Source organism: Brachyhypopomus gauderio, unplaced genomic scaffold, assembly GCF_052324685.1.
Source record: "Brachyhypopomus gauderio isolate BG-103 unplaced genomic scaffold, BGAUD_0.2 sc203, whole genome shotgun sequence".
NCBI lineage: Eukaryota > Metazoa > Chordata > Actinopteri > Gymnotiformes > Hypopomidae > Brachyhypopomus > Brachyhypopomus gauderio.
Window position 1 is genome coordinate 212912 of NW_027507024.1, and position 25633 is coordinate 238544.

Sequence of the window (25633 nt, forward strand, 5' to 3'; positions counted from 1 at the left end):
TCTTGTTCTAGATAAGACTCTCATGTTTTTTGCTTTTGTAATAAAACTCTCCTTTAACCATTTCTGAATCCTCATCTATTTTCAGAAAATATTCCATGAAAAATTGGCATCATGAACAGGATCGGCGAGAGGCACCCCGGAGAGGCAGTGACTGATCTTTGAGGATGCTCCCTGAGGGAATAAATCCCTGGCAGGGCTGGGCATAGTGAGAACCCCACGAAAAAAGGGAAAGTACCTATCCAGTGACGTCACCGCCCGTCTCCGGAGGTGTTCTTCGCCCGATCTCACAAACTGAAGTAAGTAGAAATATTTAGTATAGAAATGTTTACCTGTCACCACCTGTCAGGGTGTGACCGAAGGCAAAGGAGCACAACAAGGAGAGTCAATTTATACGTTTATTACCCCTACGGGGACACATACATTCTGGCCAGACGAATAACCAAAGGGAAACATAACACATGGCAACATGGCCACTTTTAACAGCATGGGTGAAACCATACACAATTCACCAAATACATTCCCCCTCAACAGAAACTAACAGAACACTTATAGCTCAATAATGCCATTTCTCACATCCCATTCCCAACACCCAACATAATACTTCCATGCTAGGCATAAAAACAATAAAGTTACATCTATTTCACATAGCTCTCTGAATACCTCTGTTTTACCCCCTAGAAAGGTTCCAGATAGCCCACATTTCCCAGAATTCCAAGCAGGTCTATAAAGACATGCTCAGTAAACCCATACTCCCTCTTAAGCACCTCCACCTACCCATGCTGCAGACATGGCTCCTGGGGAACAAACACAGAAGGCAGGAAAACAGATCTGGGTAAGCTCAATAAAATACTACCACTGTCCCGACCTATGGTCCGACTCTTCTTGCTGGTGTGCCCTCCTAGCATAGAAAAGTACATGTTTTTATAAATGCTAAACCATTGGCACAAGGTATGAACAGTGTTACACATATTATAAAGAGAGCTACAAGAGAGCTACATGAGAGCTACCTACATCGTATAAATGTATGGTTTCATATTCACTGGTGTCTTTATTTGGTGTCTTTATACCTATAAGCGCATTAGGCTACATTTAAAACCACCTGAACTCCCCAACACTACCAACACCCACACACACCCCCCATATGCTGTTACACGTGGGGCCTTAGTGGGCCATCACAGGAACTAGATTTTGAAGATATTTTAAGATGTGTTTAAAGAACCACTTTTTGACTTAACAAAAAAAAGGTGAGAACCATAGGGTGAACCATAATTTGGGTAAAATACATAGTAAGAGTTAAGCATCGGAGGCTCAGAGTAGTAACATTTACCAAATGACCAGAGATTATGGAGAAGATGTAACTTGACATATGGAATTCTGGGCTAAGCATTATGACTTTGGTTCAAAGGGGACACTGAGTGTAGACTAACTACGCAGACTAGATGAAAGAGTAAAAACACAGCCCAAGGGTGCAGATAAGAAGGCGCGCAAATACTTTGCTAAACATAAAGCAGATATGGAAGAAAAGCTAAGTGCTGGCTTGAAGAAGCCGAGAAAAGACAAAAAAAGACAGGCAGGGACTTAAAAATGTATTAATAATGTCTGTCAGTGTGTCGCTGTAGCTCATCCCGACCTCGATGCTGCTCCACTGAGACCGCCACCACCAAGGCCGGCTCCAGCTATTCCAGTCCAACAGCTGCAAGCCCCGATCCCGCCACCACCGGCCCAAGGTCTACAGCTCCCATCGTATCCAGCAGGCCCATCGGCCCCATATGCAGAAGCATGCCAGGCAATGGAATGTGCCACCTATTGAATATAAGCATGCCCTCCATACGGCAAAGTCCTTATACTTATCGGCCTTAATAGAAAAACATAAAAACAATTCAGGACTCCTTACGAGGAGTCACGAACAAATCAATTCTCTAATTCCACTAGAGTGTAGCAGTAACAATTTTATGAAATTCTTTAATGATAAGATTGATAAAATTAGGGAAAAAATTAGTAGTGCTATCTCAGAGCCTGTCAACATGCCAATGCACCTTGACAGCTCTCTGGTCAGCTCTGATGCCCTGTTAGATTCCCTCTCCCCAATTGGTCATGAGGAGCTTATTTCATTGGTGAAATCTGCTAAACCCTCCACATGCATACTAGATGCTGTACCAACCCATCTACTTAAAGAATTACTGCATAGCAATGTAGAACCGTTGCTTACTATAATTAACTATTCTCTGAGCCTGGGCTACATTCCCAGTTCATTTAAACTTGCAGTCATCAAGTCGCTAATAAAAAAACCTGGTCTTAACCCCCAGGAACTGTCCAAACTATATATTTCTAATCTGTCATTCATATCCAAAATTTTAGAGAAAGTAGTTTCTTCACAACTCTCTTCCTTCTTACAGACAGAACGTGTCTTAGAGTTATTTCAGTCTGGATTTAGAGCTCATCACAGCACTGAAACGGCACTGACTAAAGTATTGAAAGATCTCTTAATATCCTCTGATAAAGGACACATTTCTTTTCTCATACTGCTAGACCTCAGTGCTGCTTTTGACACCATTGATCATAATATTCTACTTAATAGGCTGGAGACACTCATTGGCATAAGAGGTCAAGCACTCTCCTGGTTTAGGTCCTACCTGACAGATCGTTACCAATTTGTACTAGTAAATAACGAATGCTCAGAGCATTCTAAAGTAAAGTATGGTGTCCCACAAGGATCTGTACTGGGCCCCATATTATTCTCATTATATATGCTACCACTGGGCACTATCATTCGTAGGCATGATATTAGCTTCCATTGCTACGCAGATGATACTCAGTTGTATATATCTTCTAATCCAGATGATATCACTACAACTCTCAAGATTGAGAACTGCATCCAGGATATTAAAAACTGGATGGCGTCTAATTTTCTTCAACTAAATTCTGACAAGACTGAGGTGCTGATTCTTGGACCTAAAGCTGCTAGAAGCAATTGGGCTGATATTCCCCTTACTCTAGATGGTTTTTCAGTAACACCTAAATCTACTGCAAAAAGTTTAGGTGTCACTATTGATTCTGATCTTTCATTTGACGGACATGTATCATGTATGCAATGTCAATAAGGCTGCCTTTTTCCATTTACGTAATATCGCCATGCTGAGACACTTACTTTCATTAGCTGATGCAGAGAAGCTGGTCCATGCTTTTGTCTCGTCGAGATTGGACTACTGTAATAGTCTTCTAATTGGATGCTCTAAACAGTCCATAAAGAAGCTACAACTTGTACAAAATGCTGCAGCTAGAGTCCTAACTAAGGCTAGGAAATTCGATCATATTAGTCCCACTCTCAACGCATTACACTGGCTTCAGATTAAATATCGCATTGAATTTAAAGTTCTTCTGTTAACCTATAAGGCATTAAATGGTCTTGCCCCACAATATCTGAGTGAACTCATTGCTTACTACAACCCATCTCGTCCTTTGCGCTCCCAAAATGCTGGATTTCTCCTAGTTCCAAAAATTAGTAAAACTACAGCCGGAGGCAGAGCTTTCTCCTATTGTGCATTCTTGCAAAACAGCCGTGATGTTTAGGGTAACTTTGACCCTGGTGCATGTTCAATTGTTCAAAAGATGTCTGAAACCAAAAAAATCCTAACAAACAGTGTGAATATTTAATTACTAACTACATTACTAATTTTTCTATCAATATTTAGTGCAATGGTGTTCCTTACTTGTAACAGGTAATGGTTCAATTAGGATCGTTTTTCATAAAAATTTGAAAATTCCCATGTTCAAACTATGATACCAAACACACACAACACTCTCACTTATACACAAACTCACACACATACACACACATATACACACACACAAAAACACACACACACACACACACATACACATACACACACACATACACACACACACACACACACACATACACACAAACACACTCTCATACACACACACACACACACACACACATACACAGACACACATACACACACACACACACACAAACACATACACACACATACACACAAACACACACACACTCTCATACACACATACACACACACACACACATATGCATACACATACACACAAACACACACACAAACACATAGACAAACACACACTCTCATACACACACACACACACACACACACACACACACAAGCACACACTCAAACACAAACACACACAAACACAAAAACACACTGTGAGAGAAATTATTGATTATTGATTAATAACTATTAATTAGATTATGTTTAATTATTATAAGAGATCATTATGAACTTTATGATTTAGGACATGTCCATTCTGACTAAGCAGAAGGACTACAATAATGAAGTAGTGTGATTCAGTGTAACCATGTTTAGTTCATATTATACATGTGTGCTATACGTGACCCAGGTCAGGGAGAGTGCTGAGGGTAAGAGCACTCTGTTAACTGGTAGTCACTAGGCTACTAGTCTTGGGTCATTTAGCTTCCTCTGTGTTGAACTGATACATCAGTTGCTTCCGCTAACTCTAGGGAAGTCCATATTAGGAGATACACACATGTGAGACAAAGTAGCCTGCTGGACGCCTATGTTTTGGAACATGCTGTGCTTAAGATAACCTGCTGTTAGAACTGCTGAATTGTGTTTAAGATTGTATATAAGCAGGGGGAGCGCCCCCCTGCCTTCAGAGTTGTCATGCTTGAATGAGACTCTCATGTCTGTGTCTGTCTTGTATCTGTCTTTGTCCTATTTATATATATTTATATTTTTGTAATAAATTAATCATTTAACCACGTCTGAGTCCTCATCCATTTATTAGAAAATTTCCACGACAATTTGGCGTCACGAACAAGGGTCGGCGAGAGGCACCCCGGAGAGGAGGTGACTGATCTTCGAGGACGCTCCCCGGGGGATGAGATCCCTGGCTGGGCTGGGCAAAGTGGGAACCCCACGAGCAAAGGGAAAGTACCTATCCAGGGAGTGATGTCACCGCCAGTCTCCGGTGGTGTTCTCCGCCCGATCAAACGAAAACCGCAGTAAGTGGGAATTTTCAGTTTAATTTCTTAGTTTAAGTGTTAAATATCCGCCAGTGTCCGCCCGCCGGATGATCTCTGTTATACGATAGGGATATAGTGAGATATCGCCTACAGGTAGTCTATACGGTGGGGATACTGCGGTATTGCCCAGGCGGGATAGGACTTAGCCTAGCGCCCGTCAGTCTGGCCAGAGATCCAGCTGGGCAGAAGCGCACTGATTAGACGTAATACAGTGTTGGCTAGCTCCGGAGCGGCAGAGATATCCCCCAGGGGGGGAGGGCACTGTTTGCTTCGTTGGTATGAGGAGCGGATCTAAATTTTGAGGACCTTCTTTGACGTGTTTAATTGATTTGGGATTTTTTTTCTTTCCTAATTTTTTTATTTATTTTTTTTTCTTGGACCCCACACACACAAAAAAAAAAAAAAAAAGTGTGAAGGGTCATCTTTGGGATTATTTGGAATCATGGGTAAAACACAAAGTAAATTACAAAGTAAACCATCGGAGACTCAGAGTAATGTAGCCTACCAAATGACTAGAGATTATGGGGAAGATGTAACTCGACATGTGAATTTTTGGGCTAAGCATTATGGGTTTGGTTCAAAGGGAACATTAAGTGTAGACTATCTGCGCCGACTAGTTGAGAGAGTAAAAACAGAGCCCAAGGGCGCAGATAGAAAAACGCGCAAGTATTTTGTTAAACATAAAGCAGATATGGAAGAAAAAGCAAAATGTTGGCTTGAAGAAGCCGAGAAAAGGCAAGCATGACAGGTAGGGATTAAAAAGTGTACTAACAAAATTCTCTCAGTGTGTTGTTGTAGCCGCCCAGACCTCGACGCTGCCCCGACGAGATCTGCGCCAGCCATCCCGGCTCAGCAACTGCACCAACTGCAAGATGCACCCACAGCCGCTACCCCTGCCTCCCCCACCTCCACCACCAGTTCACCCACAGCCGCTACCCCTGCCTCCCCCACCTCCACCGCCAGTTCCAGCACCACCAGCTCTGGCGCCACCACAACAGCAGACTCTGTCTGCCACACTTGCACTGCGAGCTCCAGTGCCATCAGTTCCAGTATCACAACCACAACCTCTGCCTCCTTCACTCCCACCAGCCCAACAGCTGCCGCTGCACCCAGGGCCGCTAGTCCCGTATGATGACGCCCGCCAGGCGATGGAGTGTGCCCGCCAGGTGATGGAATGCATCAACCGAACGATGGGAAGAGACTTCCCAACACCACCATCACCACCACCACCACCCCCGCGCGCACAGCCGCCACCACCACCCCCGCCGCCAGATCCACCCATGGCAACACACACAAGAAGCCGTGAGAAGCTCGCCACAGAAAGAAAGGGTCAGGTGATGCTTGAACTGACCACCCCAGGGTGCGCAACGACCTTTCCGATGGTCAAGGTTGCAGGCCCTGAAGGAGACATCATGGTCCAGGAGATTACTGGACAGGAGATGACATCATGAAGGCGGCGGTGGGCCTGGGTAAACCGACAGAGATGGGAGGTAAGCGCTTCGGCGAAGAACTAACAGCTTTTGTTCAGTCTTGTCATCCAGTCAAACAAGATAGACCGAGACCGGACACCGGGAGACGTCCATCTCCACAACACTGAGTGGGAACCGCCAGCAGCTGGACAGGAGGATCCAAACAGGCCCTACAGAGAGATTGTAGGACGCCTGGTCGCAAGGCTGGAAGCTGCACACCCAGCCACTATCAACACGTCCAAAATAGCTGCATGTAAACAAGAAGACGGAGAACCTGTCAGCGACTTCCTCGTGAGACTGACCAGAGTTCACACCGACCACAGCGGTCTTGTAGCACCAGCACAACGAGCGGAGGCCGGCGGAGGCCAGCCCATGGGAAGCCCACCTGAGAAACAGCTTCCTGGTAAGCATGAGAAAAGACATCAGTGACCTTATCAGAGCCCAGTGCATTGGGTACAACAACGCTACCCTGAAAACCATAGAAGATCATGCCAAGCATCACGAGGCACAGCTGGCATGGAGAGTGAACAAGAAAATCCAGAAGCAAGCTGAGACCATGGTACAGAGAACGCGGGAGGGGCCGCGTCAGAGGCTGAGGAAGAAGACGAGGTGGATGGGGACGAGAGAGTTACCCCAGAGGAGAGGTGGTGAATGTTACAACTGTGGAAAACTAGAACACTTTGCAAGAGATGGTCCTGAAAATAAAGAAAATGCTGAGCAGAGAAACAGAACTTTCAGAGATTGACGGGCAGCGGAGAGGCTGGACGGTACAGGACCACTGGAAGATGACAAAAGGAAAGTAACTGGTTTAAATTATCATTTAATTTATCAATGCTTGCAGAAGATTAGTGAAGGGCCACAGGGCCTGCCTAAAATAACATTGACTGTAAACGGCACAAAAAAAAAAGAGCCTCTCCGATGTAAATGAAATAATACATTTGAACATGAATTTTTAATTTTAACTGCTATGGGTTGTGACTTAATGTGTAAGTTGGGCCTGAGTAGCAGGCCTGAGGGGTTGTTTGTGTAGTGTGAGTTAGCTGTGTTGGGGTTCAGTTATCAGCAGGAGTTCCACTGTATGCTTATGAGCTGCAGAGTGCAGGAGGAGAGTGTTGGGAACACTTCATGTGTGAAGTGTGTAGTTTGTTGCCAGGTGATTTGATGTTGAGACCGTAGGGGTCACTGCACTGCACGCTGCATGTGAGTGAGGGCCCCGATAGAGGTTTTGAGGATAAATTTGATGTTGGAAAACATGATTGCTTGGTTGTCACTGCTATTGTGTGGGATTGCGTGTGGGCTGCGGCAATGGTGCAAACCCCATTAGAACAGGAAGACCTGTTCTCATTTCCTCGATCTAAACCACACGTGTCACTAGCAAACGTTTGCGAGGAGCCACAATGGCAGGACGTCGGTGAATGGATGACAGAGATGTCTGACATTACCAAATGGGAGAGAGTTCTTGGCAGGAACACCATGTTTAGCCCTAGCAGGAGGGCGTGGATGCAGCTGGCGCAGTGCTGGCTCCCCTGCAGGTGGGGAGTGGAACTGATTAACCCCCTTGGTATTTTTTTAGCTGCCTCCCTTACCCTCTCAGAAAAAAAAAAAAAATGAGAGGAAGAGGAACTCAGAACTGTTCCTGCAGCATTATGGGCACAAGGTAAGAGCGATGTTGGGGCTCATGCAGGGGGTGTGAGCCCATACACATCACCCCAAAATCTGACTATAGGCCAAAACAACATCAATACCCTTTGAACCCTGAGGCGCTCAAAGGAAATTAGGCCAGTTTTTTCCAATCACTTAGGCAAGCTGGAGTGATTGTACTGTGCCCTAACTCACCCGTGCGCACTCCAATTTTTCCAGTTAAGAAACCAGGGCGGGAAGAATGGCGATTTGTGCAGGATTTGCTGGCTGTCAATGCAGCAGTAGCTACACGTTAGAGCCCCAAAAGTGCCAAATCCTCACAATATTCTTTCCCAGATTCCCCCAGATAGCCAGTGGTTCAGTGTAGTGGACCTAGCAAATGCATTTTTCAGTGCATCCAGATAGCCAGTACTGGTTTGCATTTTCCTTTGAAGTAAAAAAAAAACATACACATCACCCACCATTTACAATGCAGCGCTGCGAGACAGTCTGGCCTCTCTGAAACTTCCAGAGGGCATTGCACTGTTGCACTACGTAGATGTTCTGATACTCTGTGTAAACACATGAGAAGCATGCAAAGAGGGCCATAGTGGCATTGCTACATCACCTAGCAAGGGAAGGCCACAAGGTTCCTAAGCAAAATTGCAATATTGCTGAAAAAAGTGCACTTCCTGGGTCATGACGTAGTATGTATTGAAACTCTGACACAACAGAGATAAAAATAACATTTGTTAAAGAGAATAAGCCCGTTTGAAAAATGAGTATGAAATAAAAGTTCTGAGTTTCTGAGTTTTGAATTCTGAAATAAAAGTTCAGAATTGATGTGCGTGTTCAGTGTTCGTATGTGTGTGTGGAGTGTTGACGTTAAAGGACCAGTGTTTTGACTCAAGCCCACAATGACAGACAGAGGCCAGTAGCCTACTTTTCAGGAAAACTAGACCCCGGGGCAGCCGGGGTGCGGGCACTGGTAGCATTCAGAGATATAGTGGGGTACGCTCAACTCGCCCTTTGGGTCAAACATGCTGTTTTTCTAATTTTACAGGACCAGAGAGAAAAAAAAAATAAAGCACATTTATCCACACAGAGGTTTTGGAAACAATATCACTCCTGCCACATTATTCTGCCCAAGCAGCTGAGCTCACCATTCCTTACCAGCTCAAGGTCAAAGATAAAGCACCAACTAATCTCACAACTGCAATCATCAAATGTGCTGCACACACCAGAACAGGCGACACAGTAGCAAAAGGCAATGCCTTTACAGACTCCACAGCCCAACACACAGTTTTGCAGGCTCCAAACACACAAATGATGCTAACGGATCACAGTAACAGAGAAGACACACCCTTAACAACCAGAGCAATACACAAGCCACAAGCCACATGTAAGACTAACAGAGATGGGCAAAAGGGGGGTGCAAAACAATGGGGGGAGTCTGGACACACACAGAGACAGGTAAGCCATGTCTCCCTACAGCCTACATGAGAGGACTGATTGAAATTGCTCATGGTAGGAGTCACAATGAGCAAAGGGGGGATAGTAGCATGCACTAGCATGCACTAAGAATAACCACACTCACCCAAAATTTCTCAGGTGGGATAACAGACCTAAACATGCACCCGCCGGACACCTGCCGCCGACCGAACTCTTTCAACACTGGCAAATTGATCTTGTTGAACTAACACCTGCTGAAATACAGGCTTGTGTGTATGTATGTCTAGCAAATGGACGGAGGCCTTCCCCACCACAAAGCAGAATTCAGATACGGTGGCAAAGATGCTACTAAGGCAAATAATCCCACGATGGGGGTTACCCAGGAGCAGTGCAGAGAGCCAATGGCACAATTAAGGGGGGGCTTTCTAAATTAACTCAGGATTGAAATGTCTGCCTCTGGTTTTGTGGCAGAGCAGCACTCTGCCCCAAGCTCGCACAGGCTTATCAGCCTTTGAGATTGTGTTTGGAAGGCCTCCAAACACGGGAGTAGTGCCGCCGGAATGGGACACACACACACACACACACACACACACACACACACACACACACACGTTGAGCCATTAATATGTTATCCTGCACAAGTTTGTCTCTGTTTTGTCTGAGCAGGTCAAAGCTGTCAGAGGTGTCAGAGAATCCATTGCACGAGTTCCAGCCGGGAGACTGGCTGCTGATCAGAGATCCACGTGCTGCTAACAACCAACACAGCTGTAAAGACCAGCAGCCGAGCCACGTGGACACACCACACCCACTGCAAAAGAGCTCCAGAGCAGCCGCCAGAATGAATGTTATGCTGTTGTTTTTTACATGATGCTTTTCTCAACAGGAGGGGCAACTGTCATCTCCCCCACACCGGAGGAGAGGTGTGAGGGAAAGAAAGCATGTGTAATGTCCAATGTCACTGCTACTGCAGTGAAACCAAACCAGCCCTGTCTGGTTTGCCATCCTTTCCACATGCCGTGAACACCAACACCAATCACTTTTAAAATGGCTACAATGTTAATTAACAGACCCATATGCGAGATTGATAGGTTAACAGGTCAATTCTACAACATGACCTCACGCTATCATTCACAGTGGTAAGGTTCCTGATTGGGTAGGTGATGATGTTGCAAGTATGGATCATAGGAAATAAACGACTGCGACTCGAATGACCAGGTGTCACGAGCCGGCATTCGCAACATGACATTTGACACCGCCCCTGTTGAGGGAGAGTGGTGTCTATGCTCAGAGGAGGCCTTGAAGGCCATCTTTGGATAGAGCACACCAAGTGCCAGGTTGATCTGGTAGCAACAGCCAGAGATGAATCAACATGCACCATTAGACTAAATAACTCCTCTGCAAAATGGAGTTTCACCTCCTGTCATGGCATCGTGAACCCAGTAACAGATTGGGTGACGATGTGGGCATGCAGAGAGAAAACCTACTCTGCTCTACCTGAGAGATCATACAACGGGGGTCACTGTTCCTCGGAGGAGGAACTGCAGCAACAATGAATAAGATCAATGGACTTGAATGGCAAGTTCTGACTTTGGCTTCTCGTACTGAGACTGCCCTGGACCTATTAAACAAGAAGTGAAAGAAATTAGACAAGTATAGGTCCAGAATAGACTAGCTTTAGACCTCCTCCTCAGAAAAGAAGGAGATGTGTGTAAGAAAATCAATGTTTCATGTTGTTTCAGCATTCCAGATTACTATGATAATATTACTGATTTAATTGATCACATGAAGGCCGAGGTTCAAGAACCTGGTTTGGGTGGATCACTTCATGGCTAGGCCCATGGGGACATTGGATGCTGACTATGATTTTACCAATTGTAATAATCATTTAGCTGTTGTTGTGTTTGCTGCCTTGTATTTTGTCTTGCTGTTCGTCGTGGCTTACTGGCCTTATGCGTCAGCATTTTCAGATGGCCTTGCACGACGACTTAAAGGAGCCTGAGATAGCAGACTCCTTGGGACGTCTGTTTAAGGAAGACGTCTGGGACGACCTGGCGACTGGCTGGGTTGTGCCCGATGGCCCTGAGCAGCTTAACTGACTCTAGAGCCTGTTTTAAGTTGATATTCTATGATGAAATTAATGATTTATTCTCTCCTTTTTAATGATTACACAGAATCAAAGGGGGGAAGTGTGAGAGAAATTATTGATTATTGATTAATAACTATTAATTAGATTATGTTTAATTATTATAAGAGATCATTATGAACTTTATGATTTAGGACATGTCCATTCTGACTAAGCAGAAGGACTACAATAATGAAGTAGTGTGATTCAGTGTAACCATGTTTAGTTCATATTATACATGTGTGCTATACGTGACCCAGGTCAGGGAGAGTGCTGAGGGTAAGAGCACTCTGTTAACTGGTAGTCACTAGGCTACTAGTCTTGGGTCATTTAGCTTCCTCTGTGTTGAACTGATACATCAGTTGCTTCCGCTAACTCTAGGGAAGTCCATATTAGGAGATACACACATGTGAGACAAAGTAGCCTGCTGGACGCCTATGTTTTGGAACATGCTGTGCTTAAGATAACCTGCTGTTAGAACTGCTGAATTGTGTTTAAGATTGTATATAAGCAGGGGGAGCGCCCCCCTGCCTTCAGAGTTGTCATGCTTGAATGAGACTCTCATGTCTGTGTCTGTCTTGTATCTGTCTTTGTCCTATTTATATATATTTATATTTTTGTAATAAATTAATCATTTAACCACGTCTGAGTCCTCATCCATTTATTAGAAAATTTCCACGACACACACTCAAACACACACTCAAACACACACACAAACACACACATACACACACATACACACACACACATACACACACACATACACACACACAAATTAAAAAAATAAAAATAAATTTTTTTTTTAAAGGGTCAAAATTTTTTAAAAGGGTCAAATTTACCCGAACAGTATCTATGTGATATAAACATGCAGGGTGTGGTTGCAAATAACTGACATGAATTATTTTCATATAATATGTTGATTACACTAATTAACCCTAGCAGAAGAAGTTTCATACTGAAAAAATTATTTTAAATAGTTTTCCTACATCTTCAAACTTTGAAAAGGGTCAAATTGACCCACAACACGATAGGAGTTAAAGCCCCTCAATTATGGAAAAGCCTTCCAGCTCCAATCCGAGATTCTGACACAGTTCCACTCTTTAAATCTAGACTTAAGACTCACCTATTTAATCAAGCCTTCAGCTAATATTCCCCTGTTAAGGTGTAGGGGCTTGGGGGCCCCCAGACGTTGAGATTTCTGGTGATGTTGATGCTGTCATCCAGCTGTGTCATGGCATCACTCTATTTGTGACAATGACTTGACTGGAAAGCAATGTCTCAGTGAGCCCTCATGCCTGTGGTCACCACTGAACCCCTCCCTTTGGTTATGCTGCTATAGATTAGTCTGCCGGAGCCACATGCTCATTACTGGCACGTGAGCTACGTACATTTAAATCAGTGGTGGTTTAAATTCATGTCCACTCAGTCTGTATTGTCTATCTTCTTGCATGTCTCTACCCAAGACGATTGGGTACAGGCACCTGCAGGCACCTGGGGGATGGTCTGGTTTGCCGGTGGATGTGCTGATGCCGGATGAGCCGTTGCCACGGGGGGTCGTGCTGAGGCTGGCCCGCCTGAGGCCCACCGCCTGCACCGAGAGGACTGAGGCTGCTTGGCCGGGGAACAGGAGCCTTGACTGTTGCTGTGGAACTTTGAAACCACCCTGTGACCTCGGACTTGTGTTAACGGGCCGCCCAATGGAAGATGGGTTCCCTTTTGAGTCTTGGTCCTCCCGAGGTTTCTTCCTAATCCCCACCCTATAGGGAGTTTTTCCTCGCCACTGTCGCCTTTGGCTTGCTCATTAGGGATCTGGACCCATACGATTGTAAAGCTGCTTTGTGACAACGTGTGTTGTGAAAAGCGCTATATAAATAAATTTGACTTTGACTCTGACCTTTCCAACGCTACCCCACCACCAGCTTCATCTGTGGCATTGCACACAAGAAGCTGCGAACAGGGATGTGATGCTTGAACTAGTCACACTGGGGTGTGCAGCGACCTTCCCAATGGTCAAGGTAGCTGGAGTCATCATGGTCCACCGTTACTGGCGGCGGCGGGCTTGGGCAAATCAACAGATATGGGAGGACGACGCTCCGGAGAAGAACTCACAGCCTTCACTCAGTTCAGCAGGCTGACCCAGTCTGAACTGAGACGCCTGCTGGTGGTCAAGCTTGACCCCCAGTTCACCAAGATAGACCAAGACTGTGCACCAAGAGATGTTCGACTCTACCAACCCGAGTGGGAAGCTCCAGCAGCCGGACAGGAAGCCCAAACGGGCCCTACAGAGATATGATAAGGTGTCTGGTCACAAGGCTGGAAGCTGCATACCCAGCCACTGTCAACACAGCCAAGATAGCTGCCTGTAAGAAGATGGAGAATCCGTCTGCGACTTCCTAGTGAGACTGACCAGAATCACACTGACCACTGCGGAATTAAGGTACCAGCACAGTGTACTAATGTTACACTGTAGGGACCGTGTATGATTACAATAGTATATGTTGTAATAGTATTTTGTTATATTTTTTATTGTTTCACACTTTCTACATTATTAAACCTGTGGACAACCGAGAAGTGCTCTGTTGAACCTTGCTGCCAGTTCCTCCTCTGCACAGTGCAAAGTTGGAAGGACAGTACAAACATATTTGACCAAAAGTGTGAGTTGGGCGTACCCCACTATGTCTCTGGATGCTACCAGTGCCTTTTCTGCAGCTGCTATTGCATGCACACACAGGGGCAGCCTGGCTGCCACAGGGTCCACAGGTTTAATAACGTAGATAGAGAAAGAGAGACAGAGGAAAGTGTGTGTGTGTGTGTGTGTGTGTGTGTGTGTGTGTGTGTGTGTGTGTGTATAGATTATCCTGAATGTCTGTGTCATTTTCTCCAAAACTAAAATATGATGCTGGGGAAACTGGAGAAATTTTGTAGATTGTCAATATTGTATATGGTGGAGAAAACAGATTTTAAGCACTTTTAGCCTGATGAAAGAATATGTGTGTGTATGTGTGTAATGTTTCACTCACTGTGGGTTAGAGGTCACAGGTCCACTGCTGAATCCAGGAGGATAATCCATGGACCAGTCACTCTTCATAGACACACAGCTGGGTATTGGAGGTGTTTCTCTCTGGGGTTCAGTCCTGAGAGATATAATCATAAATACATTTACATTTTTACACACACTTATGTGTAGCTGAACACACTCCTACATAGAACTGAACATTTTAGTGGTCAAGTATTTCTCACTCACTCTACTCTAAGTTTGCATTTATTAAAGAAATATACACATGTCCTTGGACAAACACACAACTGTTTTAAGATTTCAATGTTTTTATGGGTTGATTGCTGTTTTCAAATAAACTTTTTTTAAAAGTTTTTCTTGACCAAAAAATGATAATTCAAATGAGGGTTTATGTGTATATATTAATGTGTGGGAGAGAATGGTTGAATTGTGTTATGGAGCCTGTTTATATTTTATAGTAGTTTAGTATAGGAGAATAAAAATCTCTAAGTGTGAAATGTGTTACTTACTTTTGTGACCTCACTACAGAGGTCACAAGTCCATTGCTGAGGGCAGGAGGCTTCTTCCTGGACCAGTGACTCTTCTTAGACTCACGGCTGTGTGCTCGAGATAGTGCTCTCTGTACCCTGATGAAGATGAGGAAAGTGTTGAGTAATTACATCCTTCACTACATCTCATTTATCCTGAATATTCCCTCTTCCTGTTTCCTCAGATTAAGTGCTGATGTAAAGCTCCTCACTTTGGGTCAGAGGTTCCTCCTCCACTGCTGGAGTTATGAGGCTCCATCATGGAGTTGTTCCTCTTCACACACACACAGCTGGACACTGGAGATGCTGCTCTCTGCTCCCTGTCAACAGTTCATCATAAAGAGGAGGAGCAGGACACTGAAACACTGATTATAATTAACCTGATGTCACTGCAGGATGAGTCTCTCTCTAACAGAAGCCCAGTAACACTACAGGAAAAGGACATGTGGTTCATGACACTTTTCAGATTCTGTACAGTATTGTCCTTATACTTGATTGCTTACTTGATTGACACTTGTGATAACACTAGCGCCATCATTTGGCAACTTATATAACTATATATTCTTTTCTTTCTTTTTTAACCAATGTTTTGCTAAAATTCTCCAGAAGAAAGTAATTTAAAGTCAGAGATATAGAATGTGCTCTGTTGTGTACTGTTATGTATGAACCTTGTTGACCAGTAATCTATACAGTATCCTTCAGTAGAGGGCACCAAGCAAAGTGAGAGCTTGTGGAAGCTGCATAGTTTGGGAGTTTTCCCATAAAGGAAAGTGGAGTGAATCAGCCTACAGTGGGTCTGTGTATCTCTATGTGTAATGCAAAACTGTTAAAATATAGACACTAAAGGGAGCTACATAACATCTACATTTTCAATTTGGCAATTTCGTCATCTCGCAGTAAGACTCACATACCGTTTCATACACATTCAGACTGGTTTACGCCACTTAATCATTAGAACATTAACCAATGTATTTTGTACATAATGTAACATTTGTAACATTTCTTAGTACACGCGTAAATAAACTCACCGTCGTATGTCAGTCTTGTGTTCATAAGGTGATTCTTCTTGTTTACTTTCGGTTTAGTCTTGTCCCATCTGGCCTCATCCACCTTTACCTGTTTTACCTGTTTGTGTTGTTTTGTGATGGTGGTAACCACCAGAGGTGGGACCAAGTCAGTGTTTTGCAAGTCTCAAGTAAGTCCAAGTCTTTATCCTCAAGTCCCGAGTCAAGTCTCAAGCAAAGACAGTCAACTCAAGTCAAGTCTCGAGTCAAGACAGGCAACCGTCAAGTCAAGTCCCAAGTCTGAAACTTGGAATTTCAAGTCCTTTCGAGTCTTTTTTTTTACAGGCACCAGCGCTTTACGAATGCTACGCTGATGCGTTTCTTTACTCGTTTTGTTGGTGTCCGCCAGCCAAAAGATGACAGATCATTTACATTTTATCTTCTCTTAATTACATAAATGTACTTAAACAAGAATGTTTCGTTACATCATTTTACACGAAAATAGCAAGCTTCATCGTAAGCAAGATGCTGTCATATGAATGGTTATTCTAAACATTTGGATAAAATGTTTAAATATAGACTAATAAAAGGTTAGGGTTATATTTTCATTGTTTTCTGTTATTGTGGGGTCACGGTGTACTATTGTTACCTGGAGATTCAGTGGGGTCACATATTCTGATGGCTGCCGTCAGAATTGGTGACCCCAGTTAAAAAGGCTCACCTGTACATCCCATTCATGATTTCTTTGTTGGCTGCAATGGTGAGGGGATGGTAAATCTTGTTTAAGTACATTTATGTAATTAAGAGACGATAAATGTAAATTTAAACATCTGTCATTTTTTGGCTCGTGGACACCAACAAAACGAGTAAAGAAAGTGCATCAGCGTAGTTTACGTAGCATTCGTAAAGCGTTTGTGCCTCTGAACAGAAACTGTGAAATAGCGCCCCCTGTTGTCACAAAACTCGACGGTCACAGAATCTGGTGTAACCCCGGTCTGCGGCAGAAGGACGAAAATGAAATTAATGGGGCGCACTTTATAAATATTAATATGCGTTTTAAAATTTAGATTTAGGGTAAAAAAAAATCAAGTCTTTGCAAGTAAACAGGTTCAAGTCCAATTCAAGTCCCAAGTTATTGGTGTAAAAGTCCAAGTCAAGTCTAAGTCTCTGAATATTTTTTCAAGTCAAGTCAAAAGTCTTAATATTAATGACTCGAGTCTGACTCGAGTCCAAGTCATGTGACTCGAGTCCCCACCTCTGGTAACCACCTACACAGAAAATGTAGGTATGTTTGAAAAATCCTATACAGCACTCAGTATATTCTGTATACTGCATACTGCTCTCAGTATATACCGCATACTGCACATAGTATATACTGCATACTGCACTCAGTATATATTGCATACTGTATACTACACTCAGTATATACTGTATACTGGAACCCACTGTATTCTGCAGTGTAGTGTCTAATATGTGTATACTACAGTTTCATATAACTGCATGGTGGTTCGGTCCACTTGTGAATGATTTTCCTCCACCAGTTTGGTGCTTGTTCTGACCTCCTGACACTCAGCCCTAAGATTTTTGTTACAGATGCATTCATCAACAGAACTATCATCAACACCATTTTTAATCATTTTATGTTTTTTTTTTTATCATTTTATTTAATCATTTTATTTTTAACCATGTGAAAAAATCTTGTTGGGACCAATTATTGTAATGTATGAAGGACACGGAGAGGGATCCTTACGCAAAAACTCAAGACTTTTATTATGACAGCTCTGTACAACAGTAGCGCACAAAGAAGCTAGGCTGTTATGAGGGATAGCTCTTGTCGCAATGTAGAGGTGGTCAATCCGGTCCGGGGTCGTAATGTGTAGGCAGAGTACGTTAGGTATCCGAGGGTTAGGCAGGAGACGTGGTCTAGGGAATAAGCAGAGGTCGGCACACAGTAGGATCAGCACAAGGTTATAACGCTCAGTTCGCAACATTGTTGGCAATACTTCGCGTCTAGGAAGTGGGAAGGAAGGGTATAAGTATGTTAGGAATGTGGGTGTGGTGGTGGGGAACAGCTGAGCTAGAGTCGCAATCAGGTGACATTCCTGACAATTATCCTTTCTCAAATACACTGTGGTCACTATATATATATATATATTTTTTCTTCTTTTTCTAGAACTGTGTTCTAGGTATTTTGGGTAGACTGCCTCCATCCCTTTGAGTCTCAGGACGCATTCTAGTCCTGTGGCTGGGGGAACTCGGTACTAAACTAAGTATAGTCCTTTAAGTACGTTGGGGGTTTCTTCGTGATCTTAATTCTGGTCGCTCAGTCTCCACAGAAGAATTAGACACACTCTCCTCCCGGTGTGCTTGTCACTGTTCTGTCTTCTGAAGATGATATGTTGGTATTCTCAAGAGTTGTAGCTGGAGTGACGACTTCCACAGGTATGGAATCAGGAATCCCTGTTCTCACTGGAGATGGATCAGAGTACCTGCGTCTCACTTGATCAATGTGTCTTCTCACCAGTTTTCCATTTCCCAGAGTGACACTGTAAGACACAGGACCCATTCTCTTCTCCACTGTTCCTGGTATCCAAGTGGGACCTGGAGCGAAATTTTTTGTATACACTCCCTCACCAACCTGAACATCCCTCTTCCGAGCATGTTGATCATGGTACATTTTTTGTTTCTGCTGCTTGTTTTGTACCTGTCTTCGGAAATCAGGATGAATAAGATCTAGTACAGATCTCAGCTTCCGGCCATACAGTAACTCTGCTGGAGATTTACCTGTTGTGGATTGAGGAGTAATTTGATAGCTGAACAGTCACCTCCCAGACGCAGGACTGAGCGCGTCGGATCCGCCCATCGTCGTGGGTTCAGGGCACTCGGTCCTGTTGGCACCCCGGGACGGGTAGTGCCCTTGGAGGGGGCGTCTGTCACGTTGAGGACCCCGGCCCCTCCCTTTTGGGTGTGTGTTTACGTAGTCTACGTGCATCGTCTGCGTCTGTGGATATTCCGTGGTGATGGCTATGTCATGTGATAACCGTCTCACCTGTGAATCGTCTCGTAATCACGTGGGGTTAATGTGGTTTGTCTATTTAATGTGCGCTCGCGCAGTGTCCTGTGCTCGTCGTTGTCTATGTCTACACGTTGCTGTGTGTGTGTACTGTTCAATGTGCGCTATTGCGCAATCACTGTGTGTAGAATAAAACGTGACGTCTGTCGCAAGAAAACGGATTCTGTGTCTCGTCCGTCTGTCGTCGCCCAGCGTCACAAAAAGTACACAAAAACATAGGCTGAATATTGCTAAACTACAGGAATTAAAATGGATACCTACAAGAAATGCAAATTCACATAGGTACTATATCATACAACGGAAACAACTATGACAAGTGCTAGAGATTTAATCTGTTCTACAGATGAGTGTTTAGTTTACATTTGAAGACTGCTAAGGACTCTGCTGTCTGGACAGTCAATGGAAGCTCATTCCATTATCTCGGAGCCAGGACAGGTCTTGAAGTTTGTTTTCCGTGGGACTTTAAGCATGGCGTTTTAAGCCAAGCCGTACTTGAGGTTCAAAGTACTCAAGGTTTGGATGGGGCTCTGACCATGGCCATCTTGTAGGGAGGGGTTCGCGCGCTGTCGATTCGCGAGGTCGTGCACCTCTTGAAATTTGTAAAAACTTTGCGCCGCGCTTCAGCGTGATGAACAAAGTCATGTTTGAGGGTTCATACACCTTCACAAGGTCGAATTAAAGCACTTGTACGGCACTTTCAAGGTCCATTTCAATATTTCCCAGCACGTTAAACTTAATTTAAATATTTATACATATATTCGTAATGATTCGAAATAATTCGCTTTTTATCACATTATTTAATGGTTGTTTATTTTCAAAACGCCCAATATTAACGTCTTCACGTTCTCTCATGTTTCGTCCTAGAATTACAAGAGGCTCGTATTTGTTAACGTAATACAAGAGAACTGTTCAGTCAGACAGATATTTGTTGTGAAACGAAGTAGTTACAATTTCAAGCATTTTCAAGTACTTTAGCCTAAACTCCAGCAATTTTCATACCTGGAACACAAAGCAACATTAAAATTCATCAGGTAAATGTTCCCCTGTTTTTGAGGAGTGTTTCTATACTACCACATATCGTTTCGAAGTTTGCGCGCTACCGTCACTCGCGAAAGTATAAACCAGGCTTGAAGGCAGAATCAGGGAACATGGTTTTAAACAATGGGTCAATTCCTTCGTTCGATCTGTATGACTGGTGACTCTTAACTGTTCTTAGCGCCCATATTACCTCAGCCTTCAAAGTATTGGCAGAGCCGCATACAGCGTGTGTTGGCTAAAACTCTTCCTTAAGCACTCAATGGTTGTGGCTGATGTGGGCATCTATGAGAATGAGGAACATTTTCCCCATCCAAGGTCCAGCATAATCCACGTGCACCCTTCTCCATGGCTTCTCTGGCCACTCCCATGGGTGTAACTGTGCAACTGGGGGAATGTTTCTATTCTCCTGACAGATAGCACATGACTTCACCATTGTCTCGATCTCTGCATCCAGGTTAGGCCACCTGATATAACTTCTGGCTAACCCTTTCATCCGTGAAATTCCTGGGTGAGACTGATGTACTTGTTTTATTATAGCCAATCTTCCTTGTGGTGGAATAATTACTCTGGCTCCCCATAACACACATCCATCCTGTATGCTCAGTTCATCTTGCCGTTTTGCATAGGGACCAAAGGAAGGATCCTTCACCTTCTGTGGCCACCCTCTAAAGACATACTCTCTTACTTTGGAAAGAACTGCATCTTTATCAGATTTTTCTTACCTTATCAGCTGTCACCAAGGGGGCATCACTGTCTGCCAGCAGAAGTACTCTTTCCTGATCCTCCTCTAGTAGTGGTTTCCCTTTTTCCTGCAGTGGCAGTCTACTCAATGCATCTTGTACACACTGTAAAAAAAAAAAAAAAACGGTAAACGACCAGCAGCAGCGGCGTTGAGCAGAGCTCGACTGAATGGGTTCTCTTGTTGTACTGCTGGCCGTTGCAGTAGCGCTAGCAGCAGGGCAAAACATTGATATTGCAGGCTGCTGCTGACGAGCCTCGCTGGTATCTGTGATAGCTCTGAGCCACCAAGAATATTTTGGGTCTTCCAACCATTTCTGGCTAAATTTGCATTTCCCCATCTCTCCGAACAGACGTTAACGTACATACAGCCCACATGAAAATTCGATCCCGCCAGTCCAACAACTATGGGTGTTCGTTAAGCCCGAAATACTTGCGAGCAATACTGCGAATTTGTGCACTGCATGGCTACCGATTTCCGCCCCCGAAATTCCAACACATGTCTGACGGAATTATTCCTCCCTAAATTTAGCTCCGCAAATTTAAGACATTTTGGTTGAAAATTTAAGACAAAATAAGACTTTTCAAGGCCTTATTTGACAAAAATGAAATTTAATACCATTTAAGACTTTTTAAGGACCCGCGGCCACCCTGTGCAAAGCCATTTCAAAAAGGGATCAGACTTCTCTGTTATGTTGAATCATGACAATGATATCTGTGAATTAGCACTTAATCTTGGAAAACACAAACAGTGAAGAGGGATTCAGGAGGTGGCAGATCCCGAAGATCCAGTGTAGTGGTGCAGCAGGGAGAGTTACTCACCTCAACATAATGGCCAGATTGATTTGTACTGTGAGCTAGTGCTCCTGCTGTTCTGTGCTGTTCCTGCTCTGTTCTGTGACGCGCCTGCTCTGGGCTGTGCCGCACCTGCAAAGTAAACAAAATGTAGGCCAAACGTGGCGCATATTATTTTTTTTGCTTTACATATTTAACATATTAGAAAGCATATTGATTCTCTAAGGGTTAAAATGCAATGGACAAAATCTTCACAATGATCCCAATAATGGTGTTTTTATTTTTAACACAAACCATACCTGGTCTCCTTCACCCTTTCTTTCTTCAGTGCAGATCTGCTTTAGCTTAAGAAGTCTATAAAAGAAAGAGTCTCTCTAGAGTAGTTAAGTCTGTCTGTCTGTTTTTTGCTTGCCTCTGGTGTACTTTATACTGTCAGCTAGTCAGGAGAAGTGTCTCTGTTTAGTTATATATGAGACTGATTGCGTCGCATATTGATTCAATAAAAGACTGCCATATTTAATACATAATCTCTACTGTATAAAAGCGTTCACCAGCTTACACGCAGAATGCAGTCTAATCACTGAAAAAATAAACTGTTAAATTGTCATTTTGAAAAATTGAAAATTCAAAACTAAAAATTCTAATTAAAATAAAATAAAAAAAAGACTAATTTTTACATAGTTTCTATATTTACATTTATTTAAATGTTTTCATATACTCTTACATTGACAGCCACACTACTGAGATGGGTTTGGATGTTTCTGCTTCTCACTCTCAGTCATGCTGTGACGATCGGGGTGGAGCGAAGGACGAGACACAGAATCCTTGCAGACGTCACTTTTAATGTATAACACATAGATTGCGCAATAGCACACGAGGAACATCTGACACTTTACACAGAGACGTGTAGACTCTAGACAACGACGAGCACAGGACACTGCGCGAGCGCACATTAAATAGACAAACCACATTAACCCCATGTGATTACGAGACGATTCACAGGTGAGACGAATTATCACATGACATAGCTATCACCACGGAATATCCACAGACGCAGACGATGCACGTAGACTACGTAAACACACGCCCAAAAGGGAGGGGCCGGGGTCCTCAACGTGACAGACGCCCCCTCCAAGGGCACTACCCGTCCCGGGGTGCCAACAGGACCGAGTGCCCCGAACCCACGACGATGGGCGGATCCGACGCGCTCAGTCCTGCGTCTGGGAGGTGACTGCCCTTGGCGGAGCGTCCATCACGAATCGCCTAGCACACCCTCCCTGGGAAGACGGGGGAAAAGACGTTAAACACATTAAACGGCATATTCACAAACACACACACAGGCACGTTCACACACAGTGGCACAAGAGGGAAAAACGGGTTTGGTACACAAAGGGGAAGACTGACAAACACGGGAACACACACACACGACATGGGCGCCAGGCTGCGCGCCAGGAGGAGAGCAAGTAGGGGAGATAGATCTGGTGCTGCTGGCGCTGCGTTGGGCAGTCCCCCTCCTGCCCCTGCCGCAAACCCCCCACCAGGCGCAGCGCGGCGGGCGGACGCGCCGGGCGCATCGCGGCGGGCGAACGCGCCGGGTGCCGCGCGGCTGGCGGACGTGTCCGAGGCAGCGTAGCTGGCGGGCCTGCCAGGCGCAGCGCGAGGGAGCTCCTCCCCATAGTCCATCGGCTCCTCCTCGCCCTCCAGAACCCCTTCCATGGACTGAGCCGGGCTCTCACCCCGGGAATAGTCCATGGGGCTGGCCCTGGAAGGTCCGGAGGACGCGGTCTCCCCAGGAGTGCTCCTCCCTTTGACAGTTCCCGCGGAGGAGGGAAGGCTCTCCTCCTCATCCTCCGTGTAGGGGTCACTATCGTACACCCCTGAAACCACTGACGGGGAATAGTCCTCCGCACCGTAATCCACGGTGGACCTGTCGAGCTCCTGTCCCGCGGGAGAGAGACCCACAGGCGGGGGAAGGTAGTCCTCCTCCTCCGATTCCGGCTCCTCCTCCTCCTCCTCACCGTAGTCTACGGTGGTTTCGTCGTAGACGGAGGGAGGGTACTCCTCCTCCTCCCCTTCCCCACCATAGTCAATGGTAGGAGCGGAGTATATGGACGGAGGGTATTCCTCTTCTTCCTCCCCCTCCCCAACATAGTCCACCGTGGGAGCAGAGTAAATGGACGGAGGGTATTCCTCTTCTTCCTCCTCTTCGGAGTCCTCCCCGAATTCTGTCTCCGGGGTGGAGTCCGTGGCGCTGATCTCGAACGCGCTTGCCCTCGGAGGCGAGAGGGCGCGGGAAGGAGAGGAATGTCTATGCCTCCAAATCCTTACCGCACCCTCGCGGAACATCTCCGCCATCTCGGGGCTTGTGCACGTCCGCGCCGCAGACAGCTGGGCTGCGCACACCGGGTCCTGCTCCAATTCTTCCTGTGTCGGCGTGACTTCGCGGCGCAGGGGTGAGGAAGCAGCCCGGTGATGCCGCTTGCTGTGGCGTTGACCCTTCTTCGGCCGGGTGGTGTAGCCCGGCATGCTTACTAGGTGTCTCAAACGGCTCGTCGTTCTGTGACGATCGGGGTGGAGCGAAGGACGAGACACAGAATCCTTGCAGAGACGTCACTTTTAATGTATAACACAGATTGCGCAATAGCGCACGAGGAACATCTGACACTTTACACAGAGACGTGTAAACTCTAGACAACAACGAGCACAGGACACTGCGCGAGCGCACATTAAATAGACAAACCACATTAACCCCACGTGATTACGAGACGATTCACAGGTGAGACGGATTATCACATGACATAGCTATCACCACGGAATATTCACAGACGCAGACGATGCACGTAGACTACGTAAACACACGCCCAAAAGGGAGGGGCCGGGGTCCTCAACGTGACACATGCTTCCTTTGGGGAGTTAGTTTCTTTATTACTTTAAAGCTACGATCAGCATATGTGGGACCTTATATTCTACTGACTGTACTGTCTCTGACTGTACTCACTGTACTGACTGTGCGAAATGTCTCTGACTGTACTGGGTTGACATCCCACATATGAACTACACTGCTTTGCTGACATGTCTCAATGTATAGTAATGGCTCTGAGGGCGGCGCAGCACTAGCTATAGCGGCAACAGGGGACGTCCAGTAATATAGATCAATGGTACAGACAATACACCAATCCAGTAATATAGATCAATGGTACAGACAATACACCAATCCAGTAATATAGACCAATGGTACAGACAATACACCAATCCAGTAATATAGACCAATGGTACAGACAATACACCAATCCAGTAATATAGATCAATGGTACAGACAATACACCAATCCAGTAATATAGACCAATGGTACAGACAATACACCAATCCAGTAATATAGACCAATGGTACAGACAATACACCAATCCAGTAATATAGACCAATGGTACAGACAATACACCAATCCAGTAATATAGACCAATGGTACAGACAATACACCAATCCAGTAATATAGATCAATGGTACAGACAATACACCAATCCAGTAATATAGATCAATGGTACAGACAATACACCAATCCAGTAATATAGATCAATGGTGGGACTTCCAGTTTGCACTGTGGCCGTGGCAGAGAAAGTGATGGCAGCGTCCAGAGACGTTGTTGGCTATTCCACACTGACCTTATTAGTCCCATTACACTTCACTTCTACTTCTTGAGAAGAAAACATCACACTTATCTACACAGCTATGGCTGAAATA

General features: G+C 44.8%; 2 protein-coding genes and 1 long non-coding RNA gene across 5 annotated transcripts in view; 1 reads left to right on the forward strand and 2 right to left on the reverse strand.

Annotated features, from left to right (window-relative positions):
* LOC143502716 (NACHT, LRR and PYD domains-containing protein 3-like) overlaps positions 1 to 16348 on the reverse strand; it is a 47451-nt gene extending 31103 nt beyond the window's left edge. For both annotated transcript variants that reach the window (XM_076995389.1, XM_076995388.1), the window contains exons 1-4: positions 16276 to 16348; positions 15460 to 15567; positions 15230 to 15346; positions 14725 to 14838 (exon numbers count right to left, since the gene is read on the reverse strand). In XM_076995389.1, the coding sequence (XP_076851504.1) occupies positions 14725 to 14838; positions 15230 to 15346; positions 15460 to 15509 (281 nt within the window). In that variant the 5' untranslated portion in view covers positions 15510 to 15567; positions 16276 to 16348. The remainder of the gene's footprint in view (positions 1 to 14724; positions 14839 to 15229; positions 15347 to 15459; positions 15568 to 16275) is intronic.
* LOC143502720 (uncharacterized) lies at positions 1028 to 16265 on the forward strand. The gene is made up of 3 exons (XR_013127126.1): positions 1028 to 1727; positions 13168 to 14141; positions 15433 to 16265. It is a non-coding gene; the product is annotated as an uncharacterized LOC143502720 (long non-coding RNA).
* A 1618-nt stretch (positions 16349 to 17966) lies between the features above and the next one.
* On the reverse strand, positions 17967 to 25620 carry LOC143502722 (uncharacterized). Of its 2 annotated transcripts, XM_076995412.1 has the most exons (4): positions 22195 to 25620; positions 21923 to 22027; positions 21085 to 21207; positions 17967 to 18174 (listed from the first exon to the last, which is right to left on the reverse strand). In XM_076995412.1, exon 1 carries the CDS (start codon positions 24419 to 24421, stop codon positions 23159 to 23161), a length of 1263 nt encoding a protein of 420 aa, XP_076851527.1. In that variant the 5' UTR covers positions 24422 to 25620; the 3' UTR covers positions 17967 to 18174; positions 21085 to 21207; positions 21923 to 22027; positions 22195 to 23158. The 2 variants fall into 2 exon arrangements, with proteins under 2 accessions (XP_076851527.1, XP_076851526.1); XM_076995411.1 differs by having other exon boundaries at positions 21923 to 25620.
* Positions 25621 to 25633: the final 13 nt, after the last annotated feature.

What these genes read in the sequence shown, in the direction of transcription:
- LOC143502722 (XM_076995412.1), bottom strand. Translation starts at nt 24,421, where the DNA reads ATGCCGGGCTACACCACCCGGCCGAAGAAGGGTCAACGCCACAGCAAG.